The 15536-nt window shown below is 29.9% G+C and overlaps 1 protein-coding gene across 1 annotated transcript; it reads left to right on the top strand.

The window, feature by feature from the left end:
• Positions 1–6296: 6296 nt before the first annotated feature.
• Positions 6297–12661, top strand: LOC112743918 (65-kDa microtubule-associated protein 4). Its single transcript, XM_025793349.3, has 13 exons — positions 6297–6492; positions 7304–7392; positions 7526–7723; positions 7820–8065; positions 8232–8441; positions 8527–8682; positions 8817–8961; positions 10175–10326; positions 10416–10503; positions 10886–10959; positions 11139–11213; positions 11307–11556; positions 11966–12661. The coding sequence occupies exons 2-13, from the start codon at positions 7318–7320 to the stop codon at positions 12397–12399; spliced, it is 2103 nt and encodes a 700-aa protein (XP_025649134.1). The 5' UTR covers positions 6297–6492; positions 7304–7317; the 3' UTR covers positions 12400–12661.
• Positions 12662–15536: the final 2875 nt, after the last annotated feature.

Genomic DNA, 15536 nt, shown 5'->3' with positions numbered 1-15536 from the left:
TGTGTGTGAACATGAGCTACGGGATGTTCAACACTTATTCCATTAGCCATACAATAGGCATCAAAAGCTTGGGAAGTAAATTCACCAGCATTATCAAGGCGAATTATTTTGATTGGATTTTTTGAAAATTGTGCTTTTAATCGAATAATTTGAGCCAGTAATCTTGCAAACGCCAGGTTGCGAGAAGACAATAAGCACACATGTGACCATCTTGAAGATACGTCTATTAGGACCATAAAATATCTAAAAGATCCACATGGTGGATGAATAGGTCCATATATATCGCCTCGAATCCTTTCTAGGAATTCAAGGGACTCAAATCCAATCTTTACTGGTGATGGCCTTAAAATTAACTTCCCTTGAGAGAACATGCAGCACAACAAAATTCACTAAATTTAAGAATCTTCTAGTTCTTTAGTGAATGTCCATGGGAGTTTTCAATAATTCTCTGCATCATGGTTGTTCCCGGATGATCCAATCAGTCGTGCCAAGTTATGAATTCATTTGGGCTAGTAAACTTCTAGTTTACAATGGCATGTGATTCAATTGCACTAATTTTGGTATAATATAACCCAGATGAAAGTGAAGGTAACTTCTCTAATATAACCTTTTTATTTGAATTATGAATTGTGATACATAAGTACTCATGATTCCCCTCATTCATTGTCTCAATATGATATCTATTTCGGCTAATATCTTTGAAACTCAATAAGTTCCTTAGAGACTTAGTAGATAATAGTGCATTATTTATTATGAATTTTGTTCCTCCAAGAAACAAAATTATAGCTCTTCCGGAGCCTTCTATCACATTTCTGAGCTAATAATAGTATTAACATATTCTTCTTTTGGCACAAGATGGATAAAATATATTACTTTTAAGAGTAGTGTGCGAACTTATACTATCTGCAAGGCAAATATCTTCACTATATGTCCTTGCCATCTTCTTTAAAAACAAATAATAATAATAATAATAAAATGAGTAGTAGTACATGCACGGTTAAATTGAATTCTTTGATTGGAATTATTTTTCTAAGAAATACTGTACATAATGTCATATACTAAAATTTTATTATTATCACTATTATTATTATTATTATTTTAAAACTTGATACATTTAATGATTTCTAAAATTCTTAAACATAAACATTAATATTTTATTATTTATATACATCATATTTGAAACTTAAATACATAGAAAATAAAACTTAACAATAAGTTTCTTACATTATTTATTTACATGAATACTTAACAATCCCACATCTTAAACTATTCAATCATTGATCAAATGATCAATATTTCCTTCAAGATCCTCAAAGAAATCGGATATATCATAATGAGTGGTGAAATTTTCAGCATCATTTGAAATAAAATTTGTTTTCTTTCCTTTGTCATCCTTTTCCAAAGATGCTTGATAAAGATCGACTAGGTGCCTTGGGGTATGATAGGTACGCGACCAATGGCCCTCTCCACCACAATGGTAACATTTATCCTCTGCTGATTTATTTTGCCCATTATTTCTTTCTTTATCCCACTTCTGGTGAGATCCTTTCTTTTGAACATAATTCTTCTTCCTTTCATAATTTTTCTTATTACTAAAACATTGCCGTTTACCTCTTTTGGGGTAATGATTTGCCGTATTTACAGGAAATGGGGCGGCGCCAACTGGGTGCGCTTCATGATTCTTTAAGAGCAACTCATTGTTGCGTTCAGCAACAAGAAGGCAAGAAATTAACTCATAATATTTTTTAAACCATTTTTCTCGATACTGCTGCTGCAGGAGCACATTCGAGGCATGGAAGGTTGAGAAAGTTTTCTCTAACATATCATTATCAGATATCTTTTTTTCACATAATTTCATTCGTGAGGTGATTCGAAACATCGCTGAATTATATTCATTTATATATTTAAAATCCTGTAGGCACAAGTGCGTCTAATAATATCGGGTTTGAGGAAGTATCACCGTCTTTTGATGATTATACATTTCTTCAAGGTCTTTCCACAGATTTGCATGATCTTTTAATGTGAGATATTCATTTTTCAATCCTTCGTCAAGATAACGATGAAGGAAAATCATGACCTTGGCTTTATCCTTCTATGATGTATTATTTTCAACCTTAATGGTATCTCAAAGATCCATTGAATCAAGATGGATTTTAGCATCTAGTATTCATGATAAATAATTGTACATATCAAGAGCATTAAATTCAAGATGAGAGAGTTTCGATATAATAAAAATTTATTACATGAGTCTTCCTAAAATTTTATCAGAATCTATAATGTGCTGTAAAATAAATAAGGAAGGTATAATAAATATAAAATAGAGAAATATAAATATGCTCTTATCTCACTATAATATAAGGAATTATATATTTACTAATATTATAATTATTGTAGCTTAAAATTACATAGAGATAAAAGAGAGAAAGTTTATAATATTATGTATAAAGAGAGAGAATATTTGTAACATAAGAAAAGAGAGAGAATTGTTTTTTATTGCGGTGTCAAAAGTCTCAACATATGTTCCTATTTATATATGTGCAAGGTTTCACTTTTTCAAATGTTAAAAAACATGCACCGCTTATTTTTTAATATTTGTACTTCCCAAAAGTACTTGAATGGAAGAATAGATTATGTTAAGAAGATACTGAATGACATCCATATTGTAACAATTTATAAAATTTTCTGTTTACATTGATGGTTTAATTAGTGGTTCAATTTATTTTTTTTTTTTTTGGTGACTAGTGATTCAGTTTAATTTGATCTTGGATATCAGTTTGACTTGATTTTATTGGAAAATTGCTTTGAATAAAATAAACAAATTTAAATAAATTTAAATTGATTAAGCCGGTTTAATTTTTGTTGTTTTGACTTTTATAAATAGAATTTAGAGAAAATTCCACTTTTCTCTCCTACGAGATATTAAAATGACACTCCCCTCTCCTCTATTTTATAAATGTACATTCTCCTCCCTTCTAAATTCTAACTTTTAAAAAACTTCCTCTTTAATCCATTTTAAGCTTTTTGTGTTAATTAATGTTAACTTTATCTATTTTTTAAGAAAAAATAAATTATTTTTTAAAAAAATACCCATTAGCAAAAATTTTATTTTTTATCATTAAATTTTGCTTACCAAAATACTCTTTAATAAATTATTCTTTTATTGATTAAATTATATTTTAAAAAAATTAATAATTATATTATTTTTTTCTAAAATATCCTTCAATAATTTTTTAATTATTAAATTATAATTTTACTAAAATTTTTGTTAACAATTTTTTTATACTTTACTATTAATTTTTGATATATTATATATATATATATATATATATATATATATATATATTATTTGAACATTAAATAAAAAATTTTAGTAATATTATTTTTCAATATCAATATATATTAGTTGTTATACATATTAATAGTAGTAAGATTTTTTTATTTAATGTTAAAATAATATATATTGATATCAAAAAATTATAAAAATAATTGTTAACAAAAATTTTGGTAAAATCACGATTTAATATTTAAAAAATTATTGAAGGTAGGTATCTAAGAAAAGAATAATTTAATTATTAATTTTTTAAAAGTATTTTGGTAAAAATACAATTTAGTCAATAAAAAATAATTTATTAAAAGATATTACATTGATAATGTAAAATATTTTATACAATCATATAATTATATCTATTTTTCGAATGATTATTCACGCAATCAATACAAAATATAATTATTTTTATTAATATGATATTATGTAATTAAATACACATATAAAATTACAGTCAATACTTCAAAATAAAAATTCTTGCAAATATAACACAAAATCTTATTATTTAATTCTCTCCGCCAAAATTCTCTATTTCGTGCTGAAGATAATGTTTCTTTTAAAAGAATGACTTGTTTGGTTTGAGTGTTCAGATTTTATTTTATTTTTATAAATTTTTACTTTTAAAATTTTGAAGAAAAAATAAAAGGTCAAATTAAGATAATTAATGTTTTCTTTTTTTTTTTTTTGTCTTTCAAAAATAAAAATTCAACCATTAAAATAATTAAATATTGTGCAGAATAATCAAATTCTTTTACCACAGAAGAATCAAACTTTTCTTAGCAAAATAATCAATCATTTCACTAACATAAAAAAAATTACTCCATGAATAGAAAAAATAGGCTATCGCGTATTTATTTATATTTATACATATTGTTTCACATCTTTTTTTCGAACAATTATATACATGTTCAAAAAAAATTAACCATCAATCAACCACCACATATATATAAAAATATGTATTTGGCATTTATGAAAATTTTTTGTTATGTTGTATAAAAATGTTTAATTATTCTGCTCAAATGTATGTGAAGGCAGTAAAGCCCAACATGGTTGAGATGCTGTTTGTTTTATTTTTCTTTTCAAAATTTAATTCTCCCATAATAATTATTTTAGATAATAAAAAATTATCAATGCAACTTTACTTGTTAAGAATATAGGAGAATAATCTTTCAGAATTTAACATAGAATTATAAGATTTTAGCTATATCAAATAAGCACGAACTGTTTAATTTCATGATCTGATATAATTAATTCTACCCACTAGAGCAGAGCTATATGATAAAAAAGAGAGTAGTATGTTACATTTTGATCCTTCTCTAACTTTCAAAAACTTATTTTATAGTGTATATATTAATGTTTAATTAACCGTTTAAAACAAAATAGAAAATATATAGTTTGTTAATTTTTTTAGAAAATTTTGCATATTAAATTTATCTATATTTTTTTTTCTAAACAACCTTATTTTTTATATTTGTTTAAAAAGTACAAGGGTATAAAGTAATAAAGTAATGTGTATAATAATATGTATATGGAGTGCTTAAATTCAAATAATGTACTTTTTTTTCTTTTGATTTTTTCACTAAACTTTTTTATAACAATTTAAGATATAGTCAATAAAAAATATATTGAATCATTTTAATATTATAATAAAATAATTAAAATATTTTAAAATACATCGTAAAATTATTAATTTTTAAAGAATTTTCACCTCCTTAAAAATAAGGATCTAGCTCTGCTTCTGTTGTTTGCATGTATAATACATATTGGAGATAAAATTCTATCAACAAAAATAATTAAAAATTTTCTATCATTACTGTTAATAGAATTCACCCATCATGTTTAATATTATTTTTTATCGATATAAAATATTATTTGAGAATTTATGTCAACAATTATTTAAAATATATTTTGATCATCTCATATTATTAGAGTAAAATAGTTTTATATGTTTATCTAATTATATAATTTTATATTAATAAAAAATAAATAAGTTATTAGTCAAATTAATCTCTAAAAATTAAAATAAGGCATTTTTTAAATTTGTTACTGAAATTTTTTTTCAATCAAATTGATCTTTCAAAAATTAATAATTAATCATATCTGTCCTTCAATTATTCCACTCACAATTTTTGTCAACCATTGATAATGTAAAATGTTAACTGATAACATACATGACACATAACATACATGACACATAACATGTTCAATTAGACATTGACTAAATATGTTTACGAAAATTTATCAATTTAATTACTAGGTCATATTAAGAATAAAATTTTTATAATTAAAAAAAATAACTAATTAATAAATTTTTATGAATATATTTAGTCAATGTCTAATTAGACATATCAGATATTATATATATTATTAATATATATTATCAATTAATATTTTATAATATCAATCTTTAAAAAAATTGTTAATAGAGTGAATAGAAGACAAATATGATTAATTTACAATCTTTAAATGATTAATTTGATTAAAAAAATCTTCAAAAATAAATTTAAAAATTATCTTATTATTTTTTAAAAATTAATTTAACAATTAATCCAAAAATAAATATATTTTATAGTAATTACTCAAATAATCCTCCAAAAATAGATATAATTTGGCGAATATATAAAATGTCAGTGCACTAATAATAGCTGCCAAAGTAAAACTAGTAAAAATTTAAAATTGGCCGGTCAAAATGTCACATTAATTGTATTAATTAAAAGTTCCACTCAGTATTAATTGCATAAATAAATTAACAAATTTTCCATTTTGAAATTCAAATGTTTTTTGACCAATTGACAGTTTGACACACAATCCATCCATGCATCAAACCTCAAACGGTAATGGTAATAAATTAATTTAATTGTTCATACAAAATTTACGTGCTCCAAACTCGCCACGTCATGAACCCATCATTACCATATGACACGTCACAATATGATTGGATATCAAGCCACAGAGAAAACGGCTCCTACCCGCTCCGTTTCCCTCCCAAAACGGCAAAAAGCAATTTCAATTCTCAGTTTTCTACACTCTACGCTCAAAAGATAACGCTTCCCTTTCTTCTCTTACACTCTTCTAATCTACATTTCAATTTTTGAAAACCTAGAGTGGATAATTCCCAATTTCTGTTCTTTCAAAACACTTGTGGAACCTGCATCTCGTGTGATCAGGTTTGCATTCTATAGCATTCTCTCTATCTCCTTATCGTGTTTGGTTTATAAGTAAACGAGGAAAAGGATGAAGAAAAAGTACTTTCTTATTAATGCTACGAATATTTTCAGCATTCAGTTTCACTATTATACAGTGATTTGAGCATGAGCATTGAGCAACAGCGAATACTTGCGTTTTCGAGTTTTTTTGAAAATTTTATTGGAAGATTTCTAATCTTTTTTTTCTTTATTTTTCCATTCATTGTTGTTATTATTAGTTTAATTGCTGTATATATAAAAAGATTTTTACACAGCAATCGTGAATTAGCGAAGTTATTATCATTATTATTATTTTTTTAAGATTTAAGATATTAGGATTGAATTCAATTCCTTGACGTAGGGGAGATAAGAAAAATGATTGTTTTCAACTAGAAACAGATTGTGTTATATGAAGCAATCACTGATCCGTAGTTCAACTATAACTTCCATCGGAGAATAAAGCTACATATGAGGAAGTAACACTCTCGAACCTGTGAATTCAAGCGGATTAAGCTACATGTCACTTTAACCTAAACCTTTAGAAATTAAAATTTATTCCTCATTAGTCAGTATGCAAGCATGACCCCGTCATGCATATTTTCCACATGAGAGGATCCTCTCCACATTTTATCCAGAAAGAAAATACACATTTTCTGTACAGTTGTGCATTACAGAGTATAGTTGACTCTTATATTTACTTGGAACTGTGAATTCTCAATTTTTTTTCAGTGTACTTAGGTGGAAAAGTGTTTCATACGAGCCTTTAGTAACATCCTTTTCCGTTTTCTTCCAGCATATTTGTTACCAATGTCTCTGAGCAACCATAGCAGTCAGTTTGCTCATCAAGAAACAGCTTGCCACTTGTTACTAAAAGAACTTCAGGTTGTAAGTTGTTGTGAGGAAGACACATCTTCCCAATTTATTGCTTACTTTTCACTGCTGTTTCTAGAGAGCTTTCTATTTTTTCTAAAATTGCTCATTGTTGGTTTGTGTGATCCTCGTGTTCTAATGTTAGAAAATATGGGATGACGTTGGAGAGTCTGATTCTCAGAAAGATGCGATGTTACTTGAAATAGAGCAAAAGTGTTTGGAGTTGTATAAGAAAAAAGTGGATGAAGCAAAAGCATATAGAGCACAAATTCAGCAAGAAATTACTGATTATGAAGCAGAAATAGCTGGCATCTGTGCGGCGATGGGCGTACAGCCACTACATGTAATTACTTAGGCACTCCAGAATTCAGATTGTGCTTTCGCCATTTTCTCTGTCATGGAAATTTTCTAAGTAATAAATTCCGTTGCATGTCCACAGTTTGAGCGTAAGACATGTGAAAGCTTGAAGAAAGGACGCGAAATTGTTGTTTTGCAGCTTGAGGAGATGCGCAAGCTGAAGACTGAGAGGAAGAAACAATTTTTAGAAGTCTTGTATCAACTGCAAAATATTTCAACTGAGCTGTATGGAAGCAAGGAGGCTAATGTATATCTAGATGAAAATAACTTGACTTTGGAAAGACTAGAAGAACTACAAAGGAAGTTAGTTCAATTTCAAAATGAAAAGGTGATATTCTGTTGTTACTCCTATTTGCTTTATTGCCTAAACTGTTGATATGCTGAACTACAAAGTAGCCTTACTTCTATTGTCAAGGTCTGTGTGGCTCTAGATGAAAAGGTGATATTTTTTCTTAGAAAACTTAAAATACTAATTTGGTATTCAATTGTTGCAGGCCAGTCGACTGAAGCAGGTATCTGACCTTTTGAATACTCTTAGTTTGCTATGTTCAGTACTTGGTTTGGATATAAAAGACAAACTTGGTGAAATTTGCCCCACTATGGTTACTTCCACTGCAACGAAAGAAATAAGTGACAATACTATAAAGATTTTATCATCTGAAGTAAAAAGTTTGAGAGAGGTTAAATCACACAGAATGCAGAAGGTCAGTGTCATTTGCTCTTATTCTTCATTTCTTCAAAATCCTGTATCATTACAGGAAGTAACTCTTATTTTTATTGCTTTATCAGCTTCAATGTCTTGCTACTGTACTAGTAGAGATGTGGAATTTGATGGACACACCACTTGAAGAACAGCAGAAATTTCACAGTTTTACCAATAAAATTGCTGCTCTGGAATCTGAATTTACTGAACCTAACATGTTGTCAATTGATTCTGTTATCTATGTGAGTTATTTCATCTTAGATTTCTAGCCTTTGTTCTGTTTTGCTTCCCCTTCACCTAGATTCTTAGTTCTCTAATGTTGTCGGAATTTGTACTATTCATTATGTAATTAACAAGATTGGTTTTCTCCTTGCAGGTTGAGACTGAAGTCCGAAGACTTAAGCAGCTTAAATCAACAAAAATGAAAGAACTTGTACTTAGAAAGAAGTTGGAGTTAGAGGAAATATGCAAGAGTTCACATTTGATTGCTGAAACAGTTTTTCCAAGTGAACATCCTCCTGGTAAGACTTTCTGTTAAGTGTTTTATATTTTTATTGCATACATCATTCTCTATCAGTTACATTGTTTATTCTACAGTGAGCACAATTTTGAGTGTAAACATCTTTTGAGCTCATAGTCTATAGGTAGCTAACACATTCCAGTTAGGGATGGCAAAATTCCCCGAGACGCGGGGATCCCTGCGGGGACTGCCCCGAATGGGGATCCGATTGTGGGGAATTTTTCCCGCGGGGATGGGGATGGGGGACAAAATTCCCCCGAAGCAGGCGCGGGGACCCGAGCGGGGATCCCCGCCCCGTCCCCGCTATTCCCCGAAATTAATGAATTCCTTGAATTATCCTTAATAGTTTATTTCTCATATATGTTTTTTAGACATTTCTCACACACACATATATATAGAAACCCAAAACTCCTAATCTTTATTTGCATAACTCTTCTTCAATTCAGAGATTCCTAAGGCAGTCCATACTTCATCGAACCTCTCTGCAGCCACCCCCTCGTCACCCTTCTCACCGCATCGTCACACCTCACCGTGCCATCACCCTTATCGCGTCGTAATTTCTTTTTATGGCGTTCCTTTTCGTAACTCTGCCGTCGTGTCCATTCTCCTCTCTGTTGCCATGTCTCCCACCTCGTCTACTACTTTGTCCTTTGGCTCGTCGTTGCGTCCCCATTGCGTTATTTCGAAAGAAATCACCATCGTGTCATTTAGACTTTTTGTATAAAATCTTGCAGTTTTTGTATAAGATAGATACTTGCAGCTCTATTCATATGAAAATTAATAATTAGTTAGAACTATTATGTACATGGGGAATGGGGTCCCCGCGGGGAATGGGGTCCCCGCGGGGAATGGGGCCCCGTGGGGAATGGGGATGGGGAGCAATATTCCCCCACGGCGGGGAATGGGGCGGGGATGGGGAACAAATCTGAGGGCGGGGATGGGGAGCAGGGAGGCATCCCCCGCCCCCGCCCTGCCCCATTGACATCCCTAATTCCAGTCAACAGAATTTGTCTACTGATGGATTATAATTAACAGAAGAACAAAGATATGGCTAATTTAATCTTATGATTTTTGCTGTCTGCTACTCATATAGCTACTACAAAACTTTATTTTCTTAACTCCTTTATAGTTCATTTTTTCAATTGCTTAACAAAATGTTCTTGGATCTTATTTATTGATGTGTTCTCTCATCCACTTCTAAAACTATTCTACAGAATCTATAAACTATGAACATATGTTCCAACAAATTGAGCACCAAATAGAAATGGCAAAGGAGGAAGCTCTCAGTAGGAAGGAGATCCTTGAAAAAGTTGAGAAGTGGTTAGCTGCTTGCCAAGAAGAAAGCTGGCTGGAGGAGTACAACAGGGTAGGGCAGCATTGCTATGAGAATGAAGGACATTTTCTTCTTGTTCTTGATGACTTCTTATTTCTTCATTAATGGCTGTGTATTTTTAGGATGATAATCGATATAATGCTGGAAGAGGTGCTCATCTTGCCTTGAAACGTGCTGAAAAGGCTCGTGCTATATCAAGCAAAATTCCTGGTATCCCTCTACATATTATAAATACATTACTATCTTATGTAGTTGCTTCTCTGCCTTTATACTCTAGTTTTACAGTAAGGTATTTTTGGACTACATGGTATTATCTCCATTTCACATAATTGTTGTTTTTGACTTTTTGGGTTCATTCATAAATATATGTATATAAACATTTACGTCGTGAAGTCAACATGTAAGGTGTTAATTGTATGCGATTGTTTCTGTTATTTGTTTTATTCTTCGCGTGTTTGTGTTTGTTTATTCATATAGTCATTTAGCTAAGGAGTTCAATGTATCTAGAACAGTTTAGTTCATATGTGTCTAATTTACCGTTTCTTTTTTTCATCATACTTTCCCTGATTGATTTAACTATGGGTGGACATAGGAATGGTGGAGGCATTAATTTTGAAGGTTAAATCATGGGAAAAAGAAAGAGGAATTGAGTTTTTGTACGAAGGAGTAAGTATTTTTAACTCAATCACTTCTGTGACTCTCGTTATTCCACCTTCTCAAAATATTGCAGAGGTTAACTTCTCTTTGGAAATTTGATGTCTAAAGTCGCTTGACATGTGTAAATTCCATGTTGGTTACATTATATTACATCTCATTTGTATTTGTCTTCATGGTTATTTGTTTAGAGCCGGCTATGCTCCATGCTTGAAGATTATAGCGCCTTAAGGCAGGAGAAAGAGAATGAAAAACAAAGGCAGAGGGTATGAAATACATTATTTCAATTAAAAGTTTGAAGATGGTGTGATTTTTCTTGTAGAGAGATTTTACTCGTGTTTTCATTGTGTCAATTTTAGGATCAAAAGAAGCTTAAGGGGCAAATCATCGCAGAACATGAGTCACTGTTTGGCTCAAAACCAAGTCCATCTAATAGCGGATTAAAAGCTTCTATATGTTCAACAGGAGTGGCAAGTTTCAGAAAACTCTCCATGGGTGGAGCGATGCTTCAGGATTCAAGACAATCTGCTATCTTTGAGCCTTCAAATAAGAAGGGTATCTTGAGCACTCCCAAGGGCATCCCTTGCATCAGGAATGCTAGCCACGCAAGTATGCAACTAAACCCTCTGGTATTTGAAGCTTTCAAATTTCAATTTTGGAAACTGATTTAGTAGTTGATATTCGATGATACCTTGTTTCTCGGTCCAGTATAAGCAGACCCTTTAGCAACACCTTATCCCATAAGTCATACACATCTGCGCATGATTCCTTGCATATCAATTTGGTTGCCAATTGTTCTAAATATATTTCTCTTAAAATTTTGAGAGGAGAGCCTTTGAGCAACGATTGAATTATCTATTTACTTTCAAGGCGTACGTTATATTTTCTAGGTGTGGTCCTTTATAACATGAGATGCTTTGCACCCGGCTGACCTTATAATTATCCGAAGATTTTCTTATGACAGTTTGATAATTTTATTATGATTTTGAATACTTTATGTTAATGGAAACAATTGCAGGAAAGGATACCCCTAAAGGTGTTGGTAAGTCAGGGAAGAAGACTCCATATACTGCAGAAAAGCAAATTGGACTTCAGTCACCATTGATTAGGAAGCCCCTCTCTCCAATTTCTTACTCATTCATGTCTAAAGCCAACATCCCAACAAATTTTCAAGAGGATCATAGAAAAAGTGAAATGCATCTAAAAAGTCAAATGCTTGTTGGGGATGAAGATAACTTGATCCCAAAGAACATAGGAATTGCAGTGCCAACCACTCCTCTAACCTCAGTTCCTATGTTATTAACTGCCAATACACCAGACACACCTAGTGCTACTATGTGTTCTAATTCCGGTTCGAATGTTGCAAGAAAAATAGCTCAAGCCCAGCCATTCGAGTATTCATTTGAGGAGCTAAGAGCTGGTTTTGTTCTACCAAAAAAAACCTTTGCTTAAACAGGATGTTCATTCAGTCAAGACAAGAAAGCTTGTTTCTGACATATTCTCTGCTCTGCTGATCTGCCGATAGAGATTAAAAGAATTGTGAACCTTTTTCTGTTGCTTTTTGTGGAATACTATTCGTGGCTTTCTAGGCCACCATTTGTAGTATTTTTTGGTTGAAACAAATTACTGTGATGAGTTTCGATGTCACATCAAATTGATACTTTGATTGGATCGAAAATACCATATTAGTGGGATTACTTTCGTTGGACCACAAGGATTCTGGCAGATTCATGTCAATTATTTTTTCTGTTTAGCTTTACATGACTTAAGCTTGCCAGTTTTTTTTTTTTTTTTTTTTTTTGAGAAAGGGGGGGGGTGTTTGGGGGATTCAAATTTTATTAACCTTTTTTTTGTTGTTTTCGAAAGAGTCTAACCATTGTTCCTTTTGTGGCAAAGTCTGATTCTCTATTTATATTGAGTTTTTTTTTTCACATTATTTTTTATGATGGTAAAGGTCTTTTAATTTTTTAAAACAACAAAATCTCAAATAGTAATTTATAATATTTAAATTAAAAAGAAGAAACAGAAATCTCTTTCGCCTAACGATTTCTGACTGTAATTTAAAAAACACTAAAAGTTTCATCTAACAATTTTCGAATTTATTAAAAAAAAAGCACCAATTGATTTCTGATTTTAATTTAAAAACAAAAAAAACATAAATCTCACCTAGCGATTTTTGTTTTTATAATCTGTCACTCATATTATGGTAAAACCGAACAAAATCTAATAATTTGGAATTTCACAAAAAAAAATTGTCCATATATAACAAAAAAATTGCTATAGCTATTTTTTTTATGATTTTATTCTCATAAAATCATAAATTGTGAATAAAATGAGTAATATATCTTAACATTATAATTTTTTATTTTTTAAAATTATGAGAAGAATCAAAATCGAATTCTCAAATTTTTTAATCTTTTTAAAATAAAAATCAAATGATCTCATTTTAAAAATCAAAAAGTCCAATTTTTATACTTAAAAAATCAGAAAATTTAATATCTGTACTTCTTATATTAAATTTAAAAATCGATGTGTCTAATTTATTTCTCTCTTCAAAGTTCAAATTGTCAATACAAGCATATATTACACTTCTGTCTTCATGTGTGTGTATTATATCCAAGCTTGGTCAATATGAAAATTTTTTACACATAAATCATTGTGGCTCTGGACAATTTATTAAAAATTACTATTAAATTATTTTAGCTCAGAATGATTTATATAAAACATATTAATAACGAAAATTAATTTAGAATAAACAAATAATATTAGATGAGATTTATTTTAAACGAGTAATTTATCCAAAATCTTTCGTCTTTTACTTTCAAATAGATATACTCCAAACTTTGCTGTTTTCTGTAAACACATGTTCATTAGTTTATCGTAGTTCTTTGTCAATCAAAATAACTTATACATGTAACTTTATGACAAAATCAATAGATAATTCAACCGTCTAATATCAGCCATTCTTTTTGGGGTAATGGGAATATTAGTCAATTTTCAACCATTTGGGCTGGGACAGTTTTGGTTTAATTCAGTAATATATATTTTAGTAGTTGCCGGTCCTAAATTAAATGCTAATAATCAAACTAATCAACCACAATTGACCCCCGTAATCCCCAAGTGATTTTTAATACGCATTCAAGGCATATTAAAGTAGTATTATCTACAGTTGTACAAGACCAAAAAACATTATAATATGGATAGGTTAGTGACTCAGGTTTGACTTAATCTTATTGATCTGTTGACATGATCATAGCATGTGGATTTTCTGTCCCCTAAAGTTGTTTCTAAATCTTCAAGACTGTCGGGTCATATAGTTTTACTGTAGTTTAAGGACATCACTAATTTAAAACTAGTACATATGACATTACCAGGGTTTGACTGTTCTTAAAGCGCCAAGTAATACATATAGATATAACCATATAAACTTCAATTAGTACTAAGTTTACAGGAAATTGAAAATATAAAATATATAAGATATTTTAACAGAATGATAACACAAGAGAGACAAGCTACTATATATAAATATTTAAATGAATAAAATATTATTTTAATCTTTAATATTTAAACTAAATTTTAATTTAATCTTTAATATTATAAATATGAGAGTTACTATCTTATTACATATTCAAGTATTTTTGGTAACTAGGTTCAATCAAGTTGGCTTAAATCCAACAAAAACTGCTTTTATTATATGTAGCGTGTACACACGCGCTTTATTAACGTAAACAAAATCCCGCTTCACTTTGCGTTTGTTCTTCGTGCACCTCCTCCTTTTTTTTCTATTTATGATATTGTTACTGCATTTTGTTTTTGTTTCTTCTTCTCCTCCTCTTTTTTATGTTATTGCAATAATTTATTCTTTTTTTGTTTAATTTTTTTTCTAAATTTTATTCCTTTCAAAAGAGTAAATCAAAAAGAATTTTGAAAAAATAAAATAAAAAGGAGAAGATGAAGAAAAAAAGATGAAAAAGAAAAAGAAGACGATGCGGAGGAGGGGGAAGAAGAGTTTTGAACTCTGCAGGATAACAAGACCAAATGCACCGAAATAACATAGTGATTGCGACACAATTAACTCATAAATGCATCGAAATGACAGGAGTTTCTGAATTTATAAAATGCACAATTTTCGATTCATTTATTATTACACAATGGTGTTGTTATAATAATATTTCGGTTCATTTACAGTCCATGTGTGTTGTCGACAAACAATTTGTCTCAAAGGTTGGGATGACTTTTAAGACAAATTGAATGGAATGGAATGGAATCTAATGCAATTGAATAAAGTGATAATGAATAATTTCATTCTTCTTTACTAAAATCAGTGTTGTTTATAAATTTGAATTTGGATAGAATGCAAGAGTTTCTAAATTTATAGAATACACAATTTTCGGTTCATTTGTTATTACACAATGGTGTTGTTATAATCATATTTCGATTCATTTGCAGTCTAGGTGTGTTATCAATGAATAATTTGTCTCGAATGTTGGGATGGCTTCTCCTTTTTTGAGATTGTCTTCTTTGTCATTTTGGTGATAAGGAATAAAAAATTTGGTCAATACTTAACAGCAGCATCTAGTGAACCTCAG

This window comes from Arachis hypogaea, chromosome 14, assembly GCF_003086295.3.
Source record: "Arachis hypogaea cultivar Tifrunner chromosome 14, arahy.Tifrunner.gnm2.J5K5, whole genome shotgun sequence".
Classification (NCBI taxonomy): Eukaryota; Viridiplantae; Streptophyta; class Magnoliopsida; order Fabales; family Fabaceae; genus Arachis; species Arachis hypogaea.
Note: the sequence above shows the minus strand (reverse complement) of the source record. Positions and strands in the feature narration are given on the sequence as shown.

Coding starts and splice junctions, on each gene's coding strand:
- LOC112743918 (XM_025793349.3), top strand. CDS start 7,318: ATGTCTCTGAGCAACCATAGCAGTCAGTTTGCTCATCAAGAAACAGCT. Junction 7,393..7,525: donor TGTTACTAAAAGAACTTCAG/GTTGTAAGTTGT, acceptor TTCTAATGTTAG/AAAATATGGGATGACGTTGG. Junction 10,327..10,415: donor GGCTGGAGGAGTACAACAGG/GTAGGGCAGCAT, acceptor GTGTATTTTTAG/GATGATAATCGATATAATGC.